Source organism: Chiloscyllium punctatum, chromosome 2 (genome assembly GCF_047496795.1).
Source record: "Chiloscyllium punctatum isolate Juve2018m chromosome 2, sChiPun1.3, whole genome shotgun sequence".
In the NCBI taxonomy this organism is placed as follows: domain Eukaryota; kingdom Metazoa; phylum Chordata; class Chondrichthyes; order Orectolobiformes; family Hemiscylliidae; genus Chiloscyllium; species Chiloscyllium punctatum.
This window is the reverse complement of record NC_092740.1, coordinates 145,605,114-145,620,545: the sequence shown is the minus strand read 5'-3', so window position 1 is coordinate 145,620,545 and position 15,432 is coordinate 145,605,114. Positions and strand designations below refer to the sequence as shown.

The following is a 15,432-nucleotide window of genomic DNA, read 5'->3' as shown; positions in this document are numbered from 1 at the left end:
GCAGCTATGAAGATTGGCCAGTACGTTTTGAAACAGCAGAATGATCTGTCATAGTGTACGGACTGCATACTCAAAATCTTTAAGCTTTTTAATTCTCTAGTGATCTGTATATTTCCAAACTTGATTATCATTCAGTAGCAACTTTTAAAATGTTCTCTCAATCAAATCAAATGACTTCAATAGCAAAGAGATTGCATCAAGTAATTTCTAAGACATTCAGTTATTAGGAAATGTCATAACTCCCATATCAAATTAAGTTATTCATTCCAAGATATCTCGTGTTGCAATTTTAAAACGTTTGATTAACTGAGTCTGTTATATATTTATTTATAATCAGAACTGGTCCACAGGTTCAAGTTCTAAATTGAGGCAAGGTGAATTATGATGGAATAGTCAGGAGCTTACAGGGGTAGATTGGAGTAGTTTGTTTGCAGGCAAGTGGGAGGCCTTTAAAAGTGAGAGAGCTAGAGTTCAAGGTTTTTGTTTCTGTCAGGGTGAAAGGCAAGGTCGACAGTAATAGTGAACCCTGGATGTTGAGGCTTTGACCAGGCAAAAGATGGTATGGCTCAGGTACAGGCAACTGGAATCCAGGGAACCTCTGGAGTTATAGAGGGGATACAGCAGTTCAACAAAGATGAAAATCAGGAGGGATAAAAGGGGCCACAAGATAACCTTGGCTGAGAAGATTAGGGTGAATAAGTATATTTAAAGGAAAAAGAATTTCTAGAGAGAGAGAATAGCACCCCTCAAGGACCAAAGTGGACATGTATGTGTCGAACCACAGAAGGTCCTCCATTAATACTTTTCCTGTGTTTATCGTGGAGGAAGAGAAAAGTTAGTGGTCATATCTTGGGGACAGTCCACATCATAGTAGAGATGGTGTTGGATGTATTAGAATGTATGAACGTGGATAAATCTCCTGGTGCTGACTAGATATATTCAAGAACACAGCAAGAGGCTAGAGAAAAATTGCAGGGGCCCTGGCTGATACTTTTGATCATCATTAGCCATGGGTGAGGTTCCAGAAGACTGAGGGTAACGAGCATTGTGCCCTTATTCAAAAAGGGCTACAAAGAAAATCCTGGCAACAATAGACCTGTAAATCTTACATTTGTTGTAAGTTACTTGAAAAAATTCTGAGATAAGACGTACATGCATTTGGAAAGACAAGGTTTGATCAGGAATAGTCAGCATGGCTTTGTGCATGGGAGATTGTGCCTCTCAAATTTGTTAGTGTTCTTTGAAGTGACCAGGAAGATTAACTTGGGCAGGGCAGTAGATGGAGTGTATATGGATTTCAGTAAGGCCTTTGATGATAAGGTTCCACATGGTAGGTGGCTCTGGAAGGTAGATTGCATGGAATCCAGGGGGAACTGGCAAATGGGATGCACAATTGACTTGATGATAGGAAGCAGAGGGTAATAGTGAAAGGATGTTTGTTGGACTGGAGGCCTGTGACTAGTGGCGTGCTTCTGGTTGGTACTGGGCCCCCATTGCTGTTTGTCACCTATATCAATGATTTGGATGAGATTATACAAGGCATAATTAAGTTTGCAGAAAACACTAAAATAGGCAGCATTGTGGACAGTGAGGAGGGTTATCAGAAATTGCAGCAGGATATTGATCAGCTGGGAAGTGGGCAGAGAAATGGCAACTGGAGGTTAATATAGATAAGTGTGAGGTCTTGCATTTTAGAAAGTAAAATAAAGTTAGGAGTTTCATGGTGAATGGTAGGGCCTTAAGGTGTGTAGTGGAACAGAGGGACCTTGGAGTTCAGGTGCACAGTTATTTGAAAGTGGAGTCACAAGCAGACAGGGCAGTGAAGAAGGCTGTTGGCACACTGGCCTTAATTGATCAAGGCATTGAGTATAGACGTTGGGAAGTTATGTCACAGTTGTACAGGACATTCGTGAGGCCGCACTTGCACTAATGTGTTCAGTTTTGGTCACCTTACTATAGGAAGGATGTTATTAAACTGGAAAGTGCAGAAGAAATTTCTAAGGATTTCAACGGTCTGAGTTATAGGGGGCAGTTGGACAAACTGGGACTTTTTTCTTCAGAGCATGGGAGACTGAGGTGACTCCATGACTGAGAGTATATACGGTCATGCGAGACATGGATAGGGTAAATGCACTCAGTCTTTTTCCCAGGGTTGGGGAATCGAGGACTAGAGGGCATCAGTTTTAAGCAAATGGGGAAAGAATAAAAGGGTACTTATCTGTCATTTTGTATATAAACATAGCAGCCAATTCATTGATAGCCATCTTCCATAAATGGCAATGGGCTAAGTGATCAATTAATCTGCTTAGCTATATTAGTTGAAGGATAAAACCTAGCACTCCATTTATTATAGCTCAAGGCATAAATTACCAAAACCAGGCACCACCCCATTTCTTCCATCACTCTTTAGCTCAGTAATCTTTTAGTTTATCTTCTACTGGGAGCCATTTACTAGCTTGTCCTGGATAGAGATAAAAGGGTACAAGATGCAATCCTATTGACCTCAATGTTAAAATGGCAGACTGAACCAGGAAACCTCAACATTTAAGGACTATTTTCTCCAGCTGAAGACAAATTTTCCACCAGGGTGCAGAGTGCAATGCCTAGCAACTCCATAAGAATTTCATAATATGCTGAAAAATGTAATTTCTTACAATTAGGTCCTGTATTGGCACAATACTGCACAGTAAGGCAATAGGTAGATGTAAGTGAGGGGGTGATGGTGATAGTTCAGAGTGGAGTGTGGTGCAGATAGGTGGGATGGAAGATGGACAGGTGGGATAGTTTAAGTCTGTCTGGAAAAGGTGAACACTCAAAGCAACAGCATCTGAATAGATGACCAAGTGTTTTGTCAATGTGGTTTATTTAAGATCGATCTTGATGGAATTCTGTTACACAACTGAAGGCACAATTCCACGTGATAGGGAGAGGTGATAAGGAATGCAATTATTGTCTACAGGTTTCTATTACACAAATTGGATGAGGCAAACTTGGCAGCCAAGTGTTCTGTGGTCACATAGGGATGTCTAGGGTTGTGATTCAACTCACTGCAAGCGATGTTTGAACAATTTTCAGTAAATCCTGGGAGGAGGATAATATAATAACGTCCTTTCGGATCACCACGTCGGCCAGGGTCTTAGAGGAACACGAGAACTGAATTAGCTTTATTATCACTACTTATTTGACTACATGTGAAAAGTGTATCGGTTGCCACTTACGATTAGTCACTATCCGTCTTTTACCTTTTCATCGATAACATTGGAAGGTGTTATCTTTCTGTGCTGAAGGCTATTCCGGGACCTTGCCCCGTCCACAGGCTGAGCAGGGGTCTGGCACTGATTCAGGCTCTCAACATTGCAGCCTACTCTCTTTTCTCTCTCTCTCACAGCCCAGGGTCTCCTCGACAGACAGGATACAACCATTCACACAGCGAACTCTTCCAGGAGGTGACTGCAGTCAGCTCCGTCCCATGGAGAAGCAGCCTTCACTAACACACTGTGCTGTGGTGTCTGGGCAGGTGGGTTAAAAGCTCAACTTTAGGCGTTGTATCTAACAGAAAAATACCCTTCCTTTTAATTGGATGAGATTAGGAAATTGGTGCAACTTTAAATCGTAAATACCAATGAATGCGCGGGGCTGCATTGTGCAAGTTTTGATCGACTGGTGTTGGGGGAAAAAGAACTTTCAAGTCGAGTGGTAGTGAATGCTGTGACAATAATGTAGGGCGCTGTGTGTGTGTGTAATAACTGTCCGGGGTAATGAGTATGATCGGGCAGAGTTGGTGCAGTGCCCTGTGGCTGAGGTACTCTGAGTGAAATGCCTCACCAGCCCCCTCCTCTGTCTCCTCAGTGAGAGTGCCCTATCGTGGCCTTGTTTCTGACTTCGTAACCTGATGATTTAGAGGAAATTGCAGCTTCTTCCACAAATGTTTTACTGCTTTCAGATGTTGGCTGGGGACTGGAGTTGTGTTAAAGGTCACCTCCTCTCTGATTTGCTTGTTTAAACAATGCAACTGGGGCTACGTTATTTGCAGAAGTCCCTTGCTAACACTGAAGCAGAAAATCCACCGGTTGAAATCTTCAGGTCTGAAAAAAAAATCCTAACGAGTCCAGTTATTTTAAACGGATTAATGTTTTACTTATAATATTGATAAGAGGAATGCCCTATAAGAGCATGTGCGCACAGGAAATATCTTTTTTGGAGTATAACTAGGTATGGTATCTTCAGAGCATTCATATGTAATGGAAGTGGAATTGAGTTTGAAGAAAGTTTTCACTTATGCAGCAATCTCCTAACCCTGGGACATCTCAGAGCCTAATGACTGTAGTGACCTCTGTATGAGCAATGCTGTAGTTGGTTTATGTCCCACAGACCCCACCGAAAGGAATGGCCTAATGACCAATTAATAATCTATTGTGTTTTTTCACTTCCCTTGGCTGAGGGATAAATATTGACCAGGCCATTTCAGAGAATTACCCAGCTTTTCTTCAACATCGTGCAGTGGGAGTTAGGTGGACCTGCCAGAGGGGACAGGTGGAGTCTGTGTGATGCTTCATCTAAAAGATGCACTTTCAACTTGAATAAGTGTTCAGGGAAACCTCAGTTAGGAATGGGATAAAAACAAGAATAGCGTGTGTCACTCTTATTACAGTTTTGATTGGATTCACATTGGTGCGTTGAGAGTGTCAGACTGAGTGGAAAATATTTACCAGGCACTTTCTTTCTCTGGGAAATAACATCTCTTTGAAATATTTCAATATTTTTACTGTAGAGTTCCTGCTAAACAGCCTTAACAAGAACGATGACTCATACATGTTTCCTACATAGAATGAGGACATTTGGCCCATGCTTTCGCTGGTCAACAAAGCTTTGACTACAGTAATCCCATTTTTTAGTTCTTGGCCCATAGCCTTGGAGGCTGTGGTAATGCAGGTGAATATCTAAATGCTGCTTAAATGTTGAGAGTTTCTGATTCAACCATCCTTTCAAGTCGTGAGGCACTCACCATCCTCTGGATGAGAAGATTTCTCCTTGTCTTTTGACTTAGCATTTTACCTCTTACTTTAAATCTGTGCCCCTAGCTAATTAACCCTTTACTAACGGGAAAAAAAGTGCCTTCCTATCTGCCTTATCTATGGCTTTCATAATCTTGTATTCCTCTATCCGGAACTCCAGCTCTTCCGATCGTTCCCTGTAGCTCAGAACTGACAGCCCAAGCAACATCCTAATAAATCTCCTCGCCAGTGCAATCACATCCTTCCCATTGTGTGGTGACCAGAAATGCATGCAGTGCTCCAGTTGTGGCCTAACCAGCACTTTATGGTTTTGTGAAGACTTGTGATTTTTTTCTAGAAAATTCAATGGAACCACAATAGGCAAACACTATTGAAAATTCTGGCAGATCTTATTTATTTTGTTAACCCTAGTATTTATTTTGTTAAATCATTGTTGATTTTTTAAATATTAGAATGACCTGATATCGCTGTTAGTGAAGTCAGCAGGTTTATGTTGGAATGGCAATTGGTGTGTGCTCTAGTGATGTAAGCACTCATTGCAAGTAGTTAGTGAATGCCAAATGACCTCAGTGCAGTGAGGAGGTGAGGAATGATATTTCATCTGACCGCTGCCTTATCCACATTGAAAAATATCTTTTGGTTCTTTGCTTTTTTTTTGAACATATCAAAATAATCAGAAAGCTCTCCCACCAAATGTGAGGATAAGAGGTACAGTTAGTAAGTTTGCAGATGACACCAAAACTGGAGGTGTAGTGGACAGCGAAGAAGGTTACATCAGATTATAACAGGATCTTGATGAGATGGCCAATGGGCTGAGAGGTGGTAGATGGAGTTTAGTTTTGGTAAGTGTGAGGTACTGCATTTTGGGAAAGTAAATCTTAGCAGGACTTATACACTTAATGGTAAGGTCCTAGGGAGTGTTGCTGAACAAAGAGACCTTGGAATGCAGGTTCATAGCTCCTTGAAAGTGGAGTCGCAGGTAGATAGGATAGTGAAGAAGGCATTTGGCATGCTTTCCTTTATTGGTTAGAGTATTGAGTACAGGAGTTGGGAGGACATGTTGCAGCTGTACAGGATATTGGTTAGACCACTGTTGGAATATTGCATGCAATTCTGGTCTCCTTCCTATCGGAAAGATGTTGTGAAACTTGAAAGGGTTCAGAAAAGATTTACAAGGATGTTGCCAGATTTGGAGGATTTGAGGCATAGGGAATAGGCTGGGGCTGCTTTTCTTGGAGTTTTGGAGGCTGAGGGGTGAACTTATAGAGGTTTACAAAATTATGAGGGACATGGATAGAATAAATAAACAAAGTCTTTTCCCTGGGGTGGGGCAGTCCAGAACTAGAGGGCATAGATTTAGGGTGAGAGGGGAAAGATATAAAAGGGACCTAAGGGGCAACTTTTTCACACAGAAGGTGGTAAGTGTATGGAATGAGCTGCCAGAGGAAGTGGTGGAAGCTGGTACAATTGCAACATTGAAAAGGCTTCTGGGTGGGTATATTAATAGGAAGGGTTTGGAGGGATATGGGCCAGGTGCTGGCCGGCGGGACTAGATTGGCTTGGGATATCTGGTCAGCATGGATGCGTTGGACTGAAGGGTCTGTTTCCATGCTGTACATCTCTGACTCTAAAAGTGATTGTAGTTAGTTGGTGTGAAGCACTTTGGGGATACAAAAGACTATGAAATTGAATGCTCCGTTCTGCAATTTCACCTCTCAAATAACCTGCACACCAAACTTCACAGTATTGTTGTTAGAATAGTAGGGCATTTCCTTTTCTTTTAAAAAAAAATCAATTAGCTAACACTGGGAGCCAAGAACCTGCAGGTTCTACAATACCATTGCAATAACGAACTGTGTTAAACCATTCTTATCACAGTGATAAATCAATATTTACACTAAACTAACGCAATTTAGAATAACTTCACACTCCATTTAGCGAATTAGATAATTAAATTTAAACTCATCTTTGCTTGACTGATTTCTCCTTCGTTTTACGAATTTGAATGTGGTTAAGTATTTGAGACATTGTGGATTGCATCATGTTATTTTACACTACCTCTGTAAAGAATCTCATGTAAAATAGCATATCTTAAATAATATTCTCTACAAACTGAAGGTTTTAATGGACATGAATTTTATTGTTTGTTACATAGTATATTGACCTTTTACAGAGACTGGTATCTAGTGTACAAAATTACTTTATGCTACACAATAATACTTTGACAGTGTTTTTACCATTATTTCTTCAGTCCCATTCCATTGCAATTTTTTGGCGTACCAGTTTAGTCAGGATAACTGGTAGTGTAAGGCTCTTCACACAACCTAATCGAATAAATATGCCTTTTACACTATTTCAGCTTCTCAGAACTTTTGATAGAGGATTGATTCAACTGAAACTTTGGATGGGCTGAAAAAGGTGCTGCTATTCTGCCTGATCTTCACATTGTAATTGAGAGCTTCCGTATCTAAATACTGAAATATTTCTTGACTCATAATAAAAACTTACGGGGCGCTCCACATAAATTTTCTCGTGGTTAAAATAAAGATTTGAAACTTTCATAAGGACACCGTATATTCAGAGTGCTGTGCACTAAATTAATGCCAACTTTCAAGAGAACCATATCTTTTTTAGAAACCCGTAGAGAACACATTGGCATCCATAAACTTCCAATAATATCCTGAACAACTGTTGCACTTGGAAGTCTGAATAAATATTCCAGACCAAAAGTATACTGTATAACTGACCAGCGTAGTCATTATCTTACATAGTCAAAATTACTGTCTCAAAAGTGCAATTTATACACCAAAACACTCGGTATTTAGTTTTACTCGACAAGCTAAGTCTCTTTGATTTTGATAATGAAGACCATTCTTTCAAAAGAAAGTTGGACTAAATGGGTTAATGACTGCAAATTTTCTTTTGAAGTTTTGGATGAATAGTTTTTGTGCTTGTGAAAGGTAGATGGAGATACTTCAATCTGTCTGCACCCAGTAACACAAATTCAAGTCATTCACAATAGACTAATCTTCAAAGCAACATCTTGTCCACAATTGATGGCTGTTTGGTATATTGAAAGGGACTTTGTGATATGGCACTCTGAGTCAACATGAGCTTTAAAGTAAATAGGATCAACAGTGGATTCAGGAGCTCAGAACCAGTAGCAAGAGCTGGAAAGTTAGGAAACTATTGGCTCATGAAGAAAGTGAATGTATGCATGCATTTATTTGTCCTTCTGACTGGTCAAACTGTGCCTGGTGTAAAAGTGATATAGCTTACGCTTAGAAGTCACATGGGATAAATAATAGATTTCTCCATGCGTGTCTACAAGTTCAATAACTTGTTACACAAGCATGCCCCTGTCCAACACCAATAAAGAGATAGTGACAAATTGTGGACAATTTGGTATCATCAAGCATAGTCCCAAGAAGGTTCACTTCACTTCTGATCAGCCAGATTCCAGGATAGTTCTCTTTATTTACTATCTTGATTTTGCAATACTTTACACACCTGGATGTTTTAACAATACTACGGACTAATGACCTTCGGCTGGTGATGGTGCTAGGTAGTATATGAATACCATTTTAGGAACTGAAGGATATACCCTCAAACATTTCATGCACTTACATTGGAGGAGTTCTCCCGCACAATGGTGTGGTTATGAAAGGCTTGCTCATTGGTAGATAGAGAGATTCAAACCTCTACCCTCCCACATAATTAGTCGGGTTCACAACAATTGACAAAATTGGCTTACTGGTTTCCTTCTTTAAATATTTTTAAGAAATAAAACACAAGCTAAACTTTTGAAAGATACACAAACAGACAACTCTGTACTAATCACTTGGCAGATTTGCGTTATTGTGCAACTACCAAAACAGAACTGCTTAAGAGCATATAAAAGTGCAGTACATATATACAGTTACTAAATTCTACAAAATTTCAGTTGCTCTGAACTCAGCACCCTACTGACACTTTGCTGTTAATCAAGTGAAAATTCTTATTTTCTTCTTTAATTTTACAAACCACATTGTTTTAAAAAGATCTAACGATCCTTTAGAGACATGAACACAGTCACACTGAAAGTCTAATCTCAAAGGAGAGTTGTTGGCAGGCTGCTGCCATGCCATCTCAAGCAGGTTGTTTTGGAATGCTTGTACAAGTGGCTCGACTGACTGAATCTTTTCCCACATTTTAAACAAGCATAGGGCTTTTCTCCTGTGTGGACACGGATGTGTTTCTTGCAATCTGTTAATGTTAGAAAAGTCTTGCAGCAGATTTTACAGGCATACTTACGGGCACCTTCCACTACCAAAACATTGTGTTCTGACATGGCTTTCTTACACTTCGAAAGCACGTCTGCCGATGCTCGGGTCAGCTGGGGAGGACCTGACTGCAAAGAATGATTATTCTCAAAAGCAGAAACGGTACTGTTTAACATTCGGATCTGGGAGTTTGAGCCAATATCCTGGGAAACAGAGCTTGCATCTCCAACTGAGGTAACAATGGGCATTTTAGGGGCAATGCGACGATATCCTGGGAAACTACTGGCTCCTCCTCGCGATGAAATGATAGATTGTCTGGATAATGAATGCAATCCAGAACTAGGTCTAGGAAAATCTAATCTGAATGGTTCTCCCCCAGCTTTGTAGCTGGAAGGCTGCCCACAGGACAGGCCCAGCAAGTCATGCATGGGTCGCATAAAATGAGTATGAGTATTGGAACCATCAGTAAATGGATTCTCCAATCGAGCTGCTGCAATTGAAGAGTTGGCACCAACAGAAATGCCAGGCACCGAACCCATTAAATAAGTAGCCTCATTTTCTATTCTGCCATCGCTTGTTGTGTTCGGAATGTTGTCATTAGTGTTCTGACCTCCACTGTAGCTATTTGTTCGGTTCTTATTTAAAAAGGTGGAAATGTGAAATGGAGTTTTTGAGTCAGTGTTTGCAGATTCTAGCATATGTATGTCTGTAACCCTGTCGGTACTGGACTGGGGATCAGAGAAACTCCGGTCACTGCTCTCTGGGCTAAGCTCCAGTTTTTCTGCGCCAGGCATCCCTCCTTCCACCTCTACCGACTCGCTACCTTCAGCCTGTGAGGCAACATCACTGGCCTCATCCTGGGGATCAGGTGAGCTCAATGGTTCAGCTTTCACAACAATTCGGACCTGCTCCTCATTTCCATTCACGTGAAGTTCCGTGCTCTCAGAGTGGAAATCTGACTTCTCATTAGCGGAATCTTGATTAAAAGCAGTTTCAACGTGAACCGCTTGAGAAGCCATGGATGTTTGAGAATGGCCTACTGCACTGTTATCTGACTGACTGGGCACCTGGTTATCTTCTGGAGTGCTGAAGGCCTGCTCAAATATGATAGCACTTTCCACATTGTTTTCAACAGCTGCATCAGTTTTAGAACCATCTCCCAGCTTCAGGGAGTCTGGTGTAAATAATTCCTCACATGTGTGCACTACAGCTTGTCCATTTTCTGATGTTTCTTCAGTGATGATAGACTCATCCATGGAAGGTCTCATCCTTTTCTTTGATCTTTCATCAGGAATGGCCTTCCTTTTCTGCAACCGCTGGACAGGAAATGCAGTTGACTGATCCTCCAAGTGATGGCGGAGTGATGAGTTCACATTGACTTGCTCATCTATTCCCTGACTGGAGCTGAGGGCAGAGCTTACTAAGCTCAAACCCAACTGCTGAAGCAGAAAGGACCGCTGCATCCGAGCATTTTGTTCCTGAAGCCTTTCGCTTGTAGGAGACATAGGTACAGTCCTCGTTGTTAAGTAATGTTTGCAAGCCTTAACGACTGAATTCAGGTGAAGGTGGGAAGCTGCCAGCAACACGTCCATAACGTTACTCTCTCCGAGCATCAGCGTGGATGTGTACATCATTTCAACAAGGGCGGCAAAGGCTTCGGCTGTAACTACTTCACTGTCGAGCTGAACCATGTTCAGTGATTGATCGCTCTCTGGAACAGTAAAGAGGGCACGAAAGTGGGTACTGCATGCCGCAAGCACAGAGCGATGGGCTTTGAAATGACGGCTCCCAACAACTATCACACAGTCACAGAGCTGCCCATGAAGCCGCTGATAGTTCAGCTGCTGGAAGACTTGTTCGAAATGCCCTGGAAAATCCATGACCCTGTTAAAACAGAAAGAAAGCCAGTGATAGGTTTTCTCTTTCCTCCTCTTCCCCCCCCATTTGTAGCAGTCATCATTTCCCAGTTCATAATTTTGCTTTGGGATGAAACTTGTTTGTAATCAATCATTTATTGACTTGCAGTTAGTGAATACTAATAGAGAATATGTTAAAACTACAGAATTGTCTTAGATTTTTATAAGGAATATAAAACTAAATTTAATTATCGCAAGTACTTAATGATTTGATTTATTGTTCCAAATCTTGAAGTGAAGAAATCCACTCACTGACAGGAGCGATTACTTGCAATAGCAAAGCTATTAGTTGTTTTCCATTGCCAGGTTATGTTATTACAATGCTTGCTATGAGCCAAGATGGTACAGAAACAAAACAACTCTGATTCTCTATTTCATAAATGTGCAAGATGACTATCAACAAGAGAAAATACATATCTGTTTCTCTACACTAATAGCTCCTTCTATGAAATCTAATTTGGAAAGGAAAAGCTGCATCTTGATTTGTCGTTGAATGTTCACTACCTCAATTACAACGCACTAAGCACTGTAGCATCTTGAATATTTCTGCGTGTATTTTAAATAGATATTGTGGTTCTGTTCGCCAAGCTGGGAATTTGTATTGCAAACGTTTCGTCCCCTGTCTAGGTGACATCCTAGTGCTTGGGAGCCTCCTGTGAAGCGCTTCTATGATCGTTCCTCCAGCCGGAGAACCACAACAACACGCTACAAGTGGCGAGCTACAAATCTTCTCACAAATTTTAAATAGATATTTTACCTACTTGTAGTCAGAGAACTGTTTTCCTCCTGTACATTCAGTCAAATGCAATTATGTTCATCTGCACTCGTCAGCCAATATTGAAGCTAAATTTATCACAAATAAAAAAAGCACCTCAGCCAGTCAATTGTATTTTTTGTTAATTTCTTCTTTTAAAAAAAAACTTACAAATCAGCTCAGCTGCAGCTAACAAAACCTATGATGTGGCCTTTTCCAAGTGGTCATAATAATGATTCTAAACAGTCAATGTCTCAATAATCAGCAGAGGTTCTCAGTACATTCATCCTCTTTATGGAACAAAGGAGTCAGCACAGGCACCTAGCCTGACACCATGGTAAGTACACAAGGGGTTAGGAGTAATTTATTAGCTTGGAAAGGGGATTGGCTAATCAACAGAAAGCAGAGGATGGCTGCTGAGCCTGTCAATGCACAGGGGAACAAATCCCGAAATTACTGTTAATAGCTTTATGATTCTCTACGTTTCCAATGTTGAGGTCCTTCCTTCAGAATCTAGTCAACTGGAAATCAGTGGATTGACGAGAACATCTACTGTTATTCTCATAGTTTTGTTTCATACTTGAAAATGTTTTGGCTTGTTACAAGGTCTTCAAAAATGAGATAATGAGAGTCCAGAGGCATTATGCTCCTGTTAGTGTGAACGACAAGGCTAGTAGCTGTAGGGAATGCTAGATAACTAGAGAATTTGAAGCTCTGGTCAAGACAAAAGGAGGCATATAGCAGGTTTAGACAGCTGGGATTGAGTGAATCCCTCATGGGTATTCTCTTACTGCCCTTGTATTTCAAGAGGGAATTAGGGAGGGCAAAATAAGGTTCAGGTAAATCTTAAGAGATTCTACAAATACATTAAGGACAAAAAAAAGTACCTAGGGAGAAAATGGGGCCCCTTAAAAAGATCAACAAGGCTGTCTATGTGTGAAACCGCAGGAGATGGTAAGAAACTAAACAAGTATTTTGCATCAGTATTTATTGTGGAGAAGGATTTGGAAGCTAGTAAACTTGGAGAAATATATAGTGATATCTTGAAAAGTCTCCATATAACAGAGATGGTGGTGCTGGATGTCTTAAAATGCATGAAGGTGTTTAAATCCCTGAGACCCGATCAGGTGTATACTAGAACTTTGTGGGAAGCTAGGAAAGAGATTGCTAGGCCACTTGCTGTGATATTTGTATCATTGAGAGCCATGGATGAGGTCCGGAAGACTTGGAGAGTGGCTAATGAGGTTCTACTGTTTAAGAAAGATAGTAAGGAAAAGACAGTGAACTATAGACCGGTGAGCTTGACATCTGTGGTGGGTAAGTTTAGATTAGATTAGATCACTTATAGTGTGGAAACAGGCCCTTCGACCCAACAAGTCCACACTGACCCTCTGAAGAGCAACCCACCCATACCCATTCCCTTACATTTACCCCTTCACCTAACACTAAGGGCAATTTAGCATGGCCAATTCACCTGACCTGCACATTTTTGGACTGGGAGGAAACTGGAGCACCCGGAGGAAACCCACGCAGACACGGGGAGAATGTGCAAACTTGTTGGAGAGTATTCTGAGGGACAGGATTTACATGCATTTAGAAGGGGAAGGGCTGACTCAGGATACTCAACATGGCTTTGGGCATGGGACATTGTGTTCCACTGGCATGGCTGAGTTTCTTTGAAGAAGTGACACAGAAGGTTGATGAAGGTAGAGCAGTGCACATTGTCTATGTGGACTTCAGTCAAGGTGTTCAACAAGGTTCCGCATGGTAGACTAGTTAACACACTTAGATCACATGGAATACAGGGAGAACTAGCCATTCTGATACAAAATTGGCTTTAAATGTAGGGGACAGAGGGTGGTGGTAGAGGGTTGTTTTACAGACTGGGGCCTGTGACCAGTGGTGTGCTGCAAGGATTGGTGCTGGATCACTACTTTTCATCATTTATATAAATGAATGGGATGTGAATATGGGAAGAATGGTTAGTAAGTTTGCAGATGACACCAAAATTGGTGTAGTGGACAGTGAAGAGGGTTATCTCAGAGTGCAGCAGAACCTTGATCAGATGGGCCAAGGACGGAAGATGGAGTTTAATTTAGATAAATGTGAGGTGTTGCATTTTCGTAAGGCACATCAGGGCAGGACTTACACACTTAATGGCAGGGTCCTGGGGGGTGTTGCCAAACAAAGAGACCTTGGAGTGCAGGTTCACAGTTCCTTGAAGGTTGTGTCGCAAGTAGACAGGATAATGAAGGCAGCATTTGGTATCTTGCCTTTATTGGTTAGTGCATTGATTACAGGAGTTGAAAGGTCATGTTATAGCTATACAGGACATTGGCTAGGGCACTATTGAAATACTGCTTTCAATCTTGGTCTCCCTGCTATAGGAAGAATGTTGCTAAATTTGAAAGGGTGAACAAAAGATTTATATGATTGCCAGGGTTGGAGGGTTTGAGTTTTAGGGAGAGGCTGAATAAGCTAGGGCTATTTTCCCTGGAGCATCAGAGACTGAGGGATGACCTTATAGGAGGTTTATAAAATAATGAGCGCTTGGATAGGATAAATAGCTACGGTCTTTTTCCCAGGGTAGAGGAGTTTGAAGCTAGAGGGCATAAGCGTAAGGTGAGACAGGAAAGATTTAAGAGAGACCTAAGGAACAACTTATTTCACGCAGAGGATGATGGTGTATGGAATGAGCTGCCAGAGGAAGTGGTAGAGGCTGACACAATTTAAAAGGCATCTGGATGGGTACATGAAGAGGAAGGGTTTAAAGGGAATTGGGCCAAATGCTGGCAAATGGAACTAAATTAATGTAGGATATCTGGTCGACCTGGATGAGTTGGACCAAAGGGTCTATTTCCGTGCTGTACAGCTCTATGACTCTATAGCAAGCTTAGTTATACCTCATTCAACAATGTATTGGCCCCAAGAGAATAGTTTTATATTTGTTTTATGTCAAAACCTCTTCATAAGAATTTTACCAACTTTAAATGTGACATTTCTAAAAGATTGCTCATTGTATTTAACTTCTACTTTAATTCCTTGTGTTAAAATTTTAATTATAAATAGAAATATAAAAAGTGAACATTTCCCAGTCTGATGGTTGTGACTAACTTGAATGTGACTGACCAATCACCATTCTTGAAGATGTCAATGTTGTTGGATTTTTGCAGATTGCGCACGACATGCACCAAAATCTAAAACTGAAAAGAAAAAATCCAGACTGCAGAGATCAAAAGTTCTTGTTGGCAGTTATGTTCAGAGGTGAGCGCAATTGCTTCACTGCTGACTGCAAAATCCAGCCCAATAAGCAATTCATTAGCCCTTGTTGATAATCTGAAAATACCTCAACTAGTACACTGGGAGCTATCAGAATCTTTGAACACAGATCTTTTGGAAATAAAGAAGTCTCCTTAAACCTGTCAGGCTTTAAAATTGTGGGCAGTCTTTTGGTCAGATTCAGAAGTGTAGTACTAAAAACAGAA

General features: G+C 41.0%; 1 protein-coding gene across 2 annotated transcripts in view; it reads right to left on the bottom strand.

The window, feature by feature from the left end:
• Positions 1-7,134: 7,134 nt before the first annotated feature.
• zbtb5 (zinc finger and BTB domain containing 5) overlaps positions 7,135-15,432 on the bottom strand; it is a 34,141-nt gene continuing 25,843 nt past the window's right edge. For both annotated transcript variants that reach the window (XM_072589567.1, XM_072589577.1), the window contains exon 2: positions 7,135-11,161. In XM_072589567.1, the coding sequence (XP_072445668.1) occupies positions 9,106-11,157 (2,052 nt within the window). In that variant the 5' untranslated portion in view covers positions 11,158-11,161 and the 3' untranslated portion in view covers positions 7,135-9,105. The remainder of the gene's footprint in view (positions 11,162-15,432) is intronic.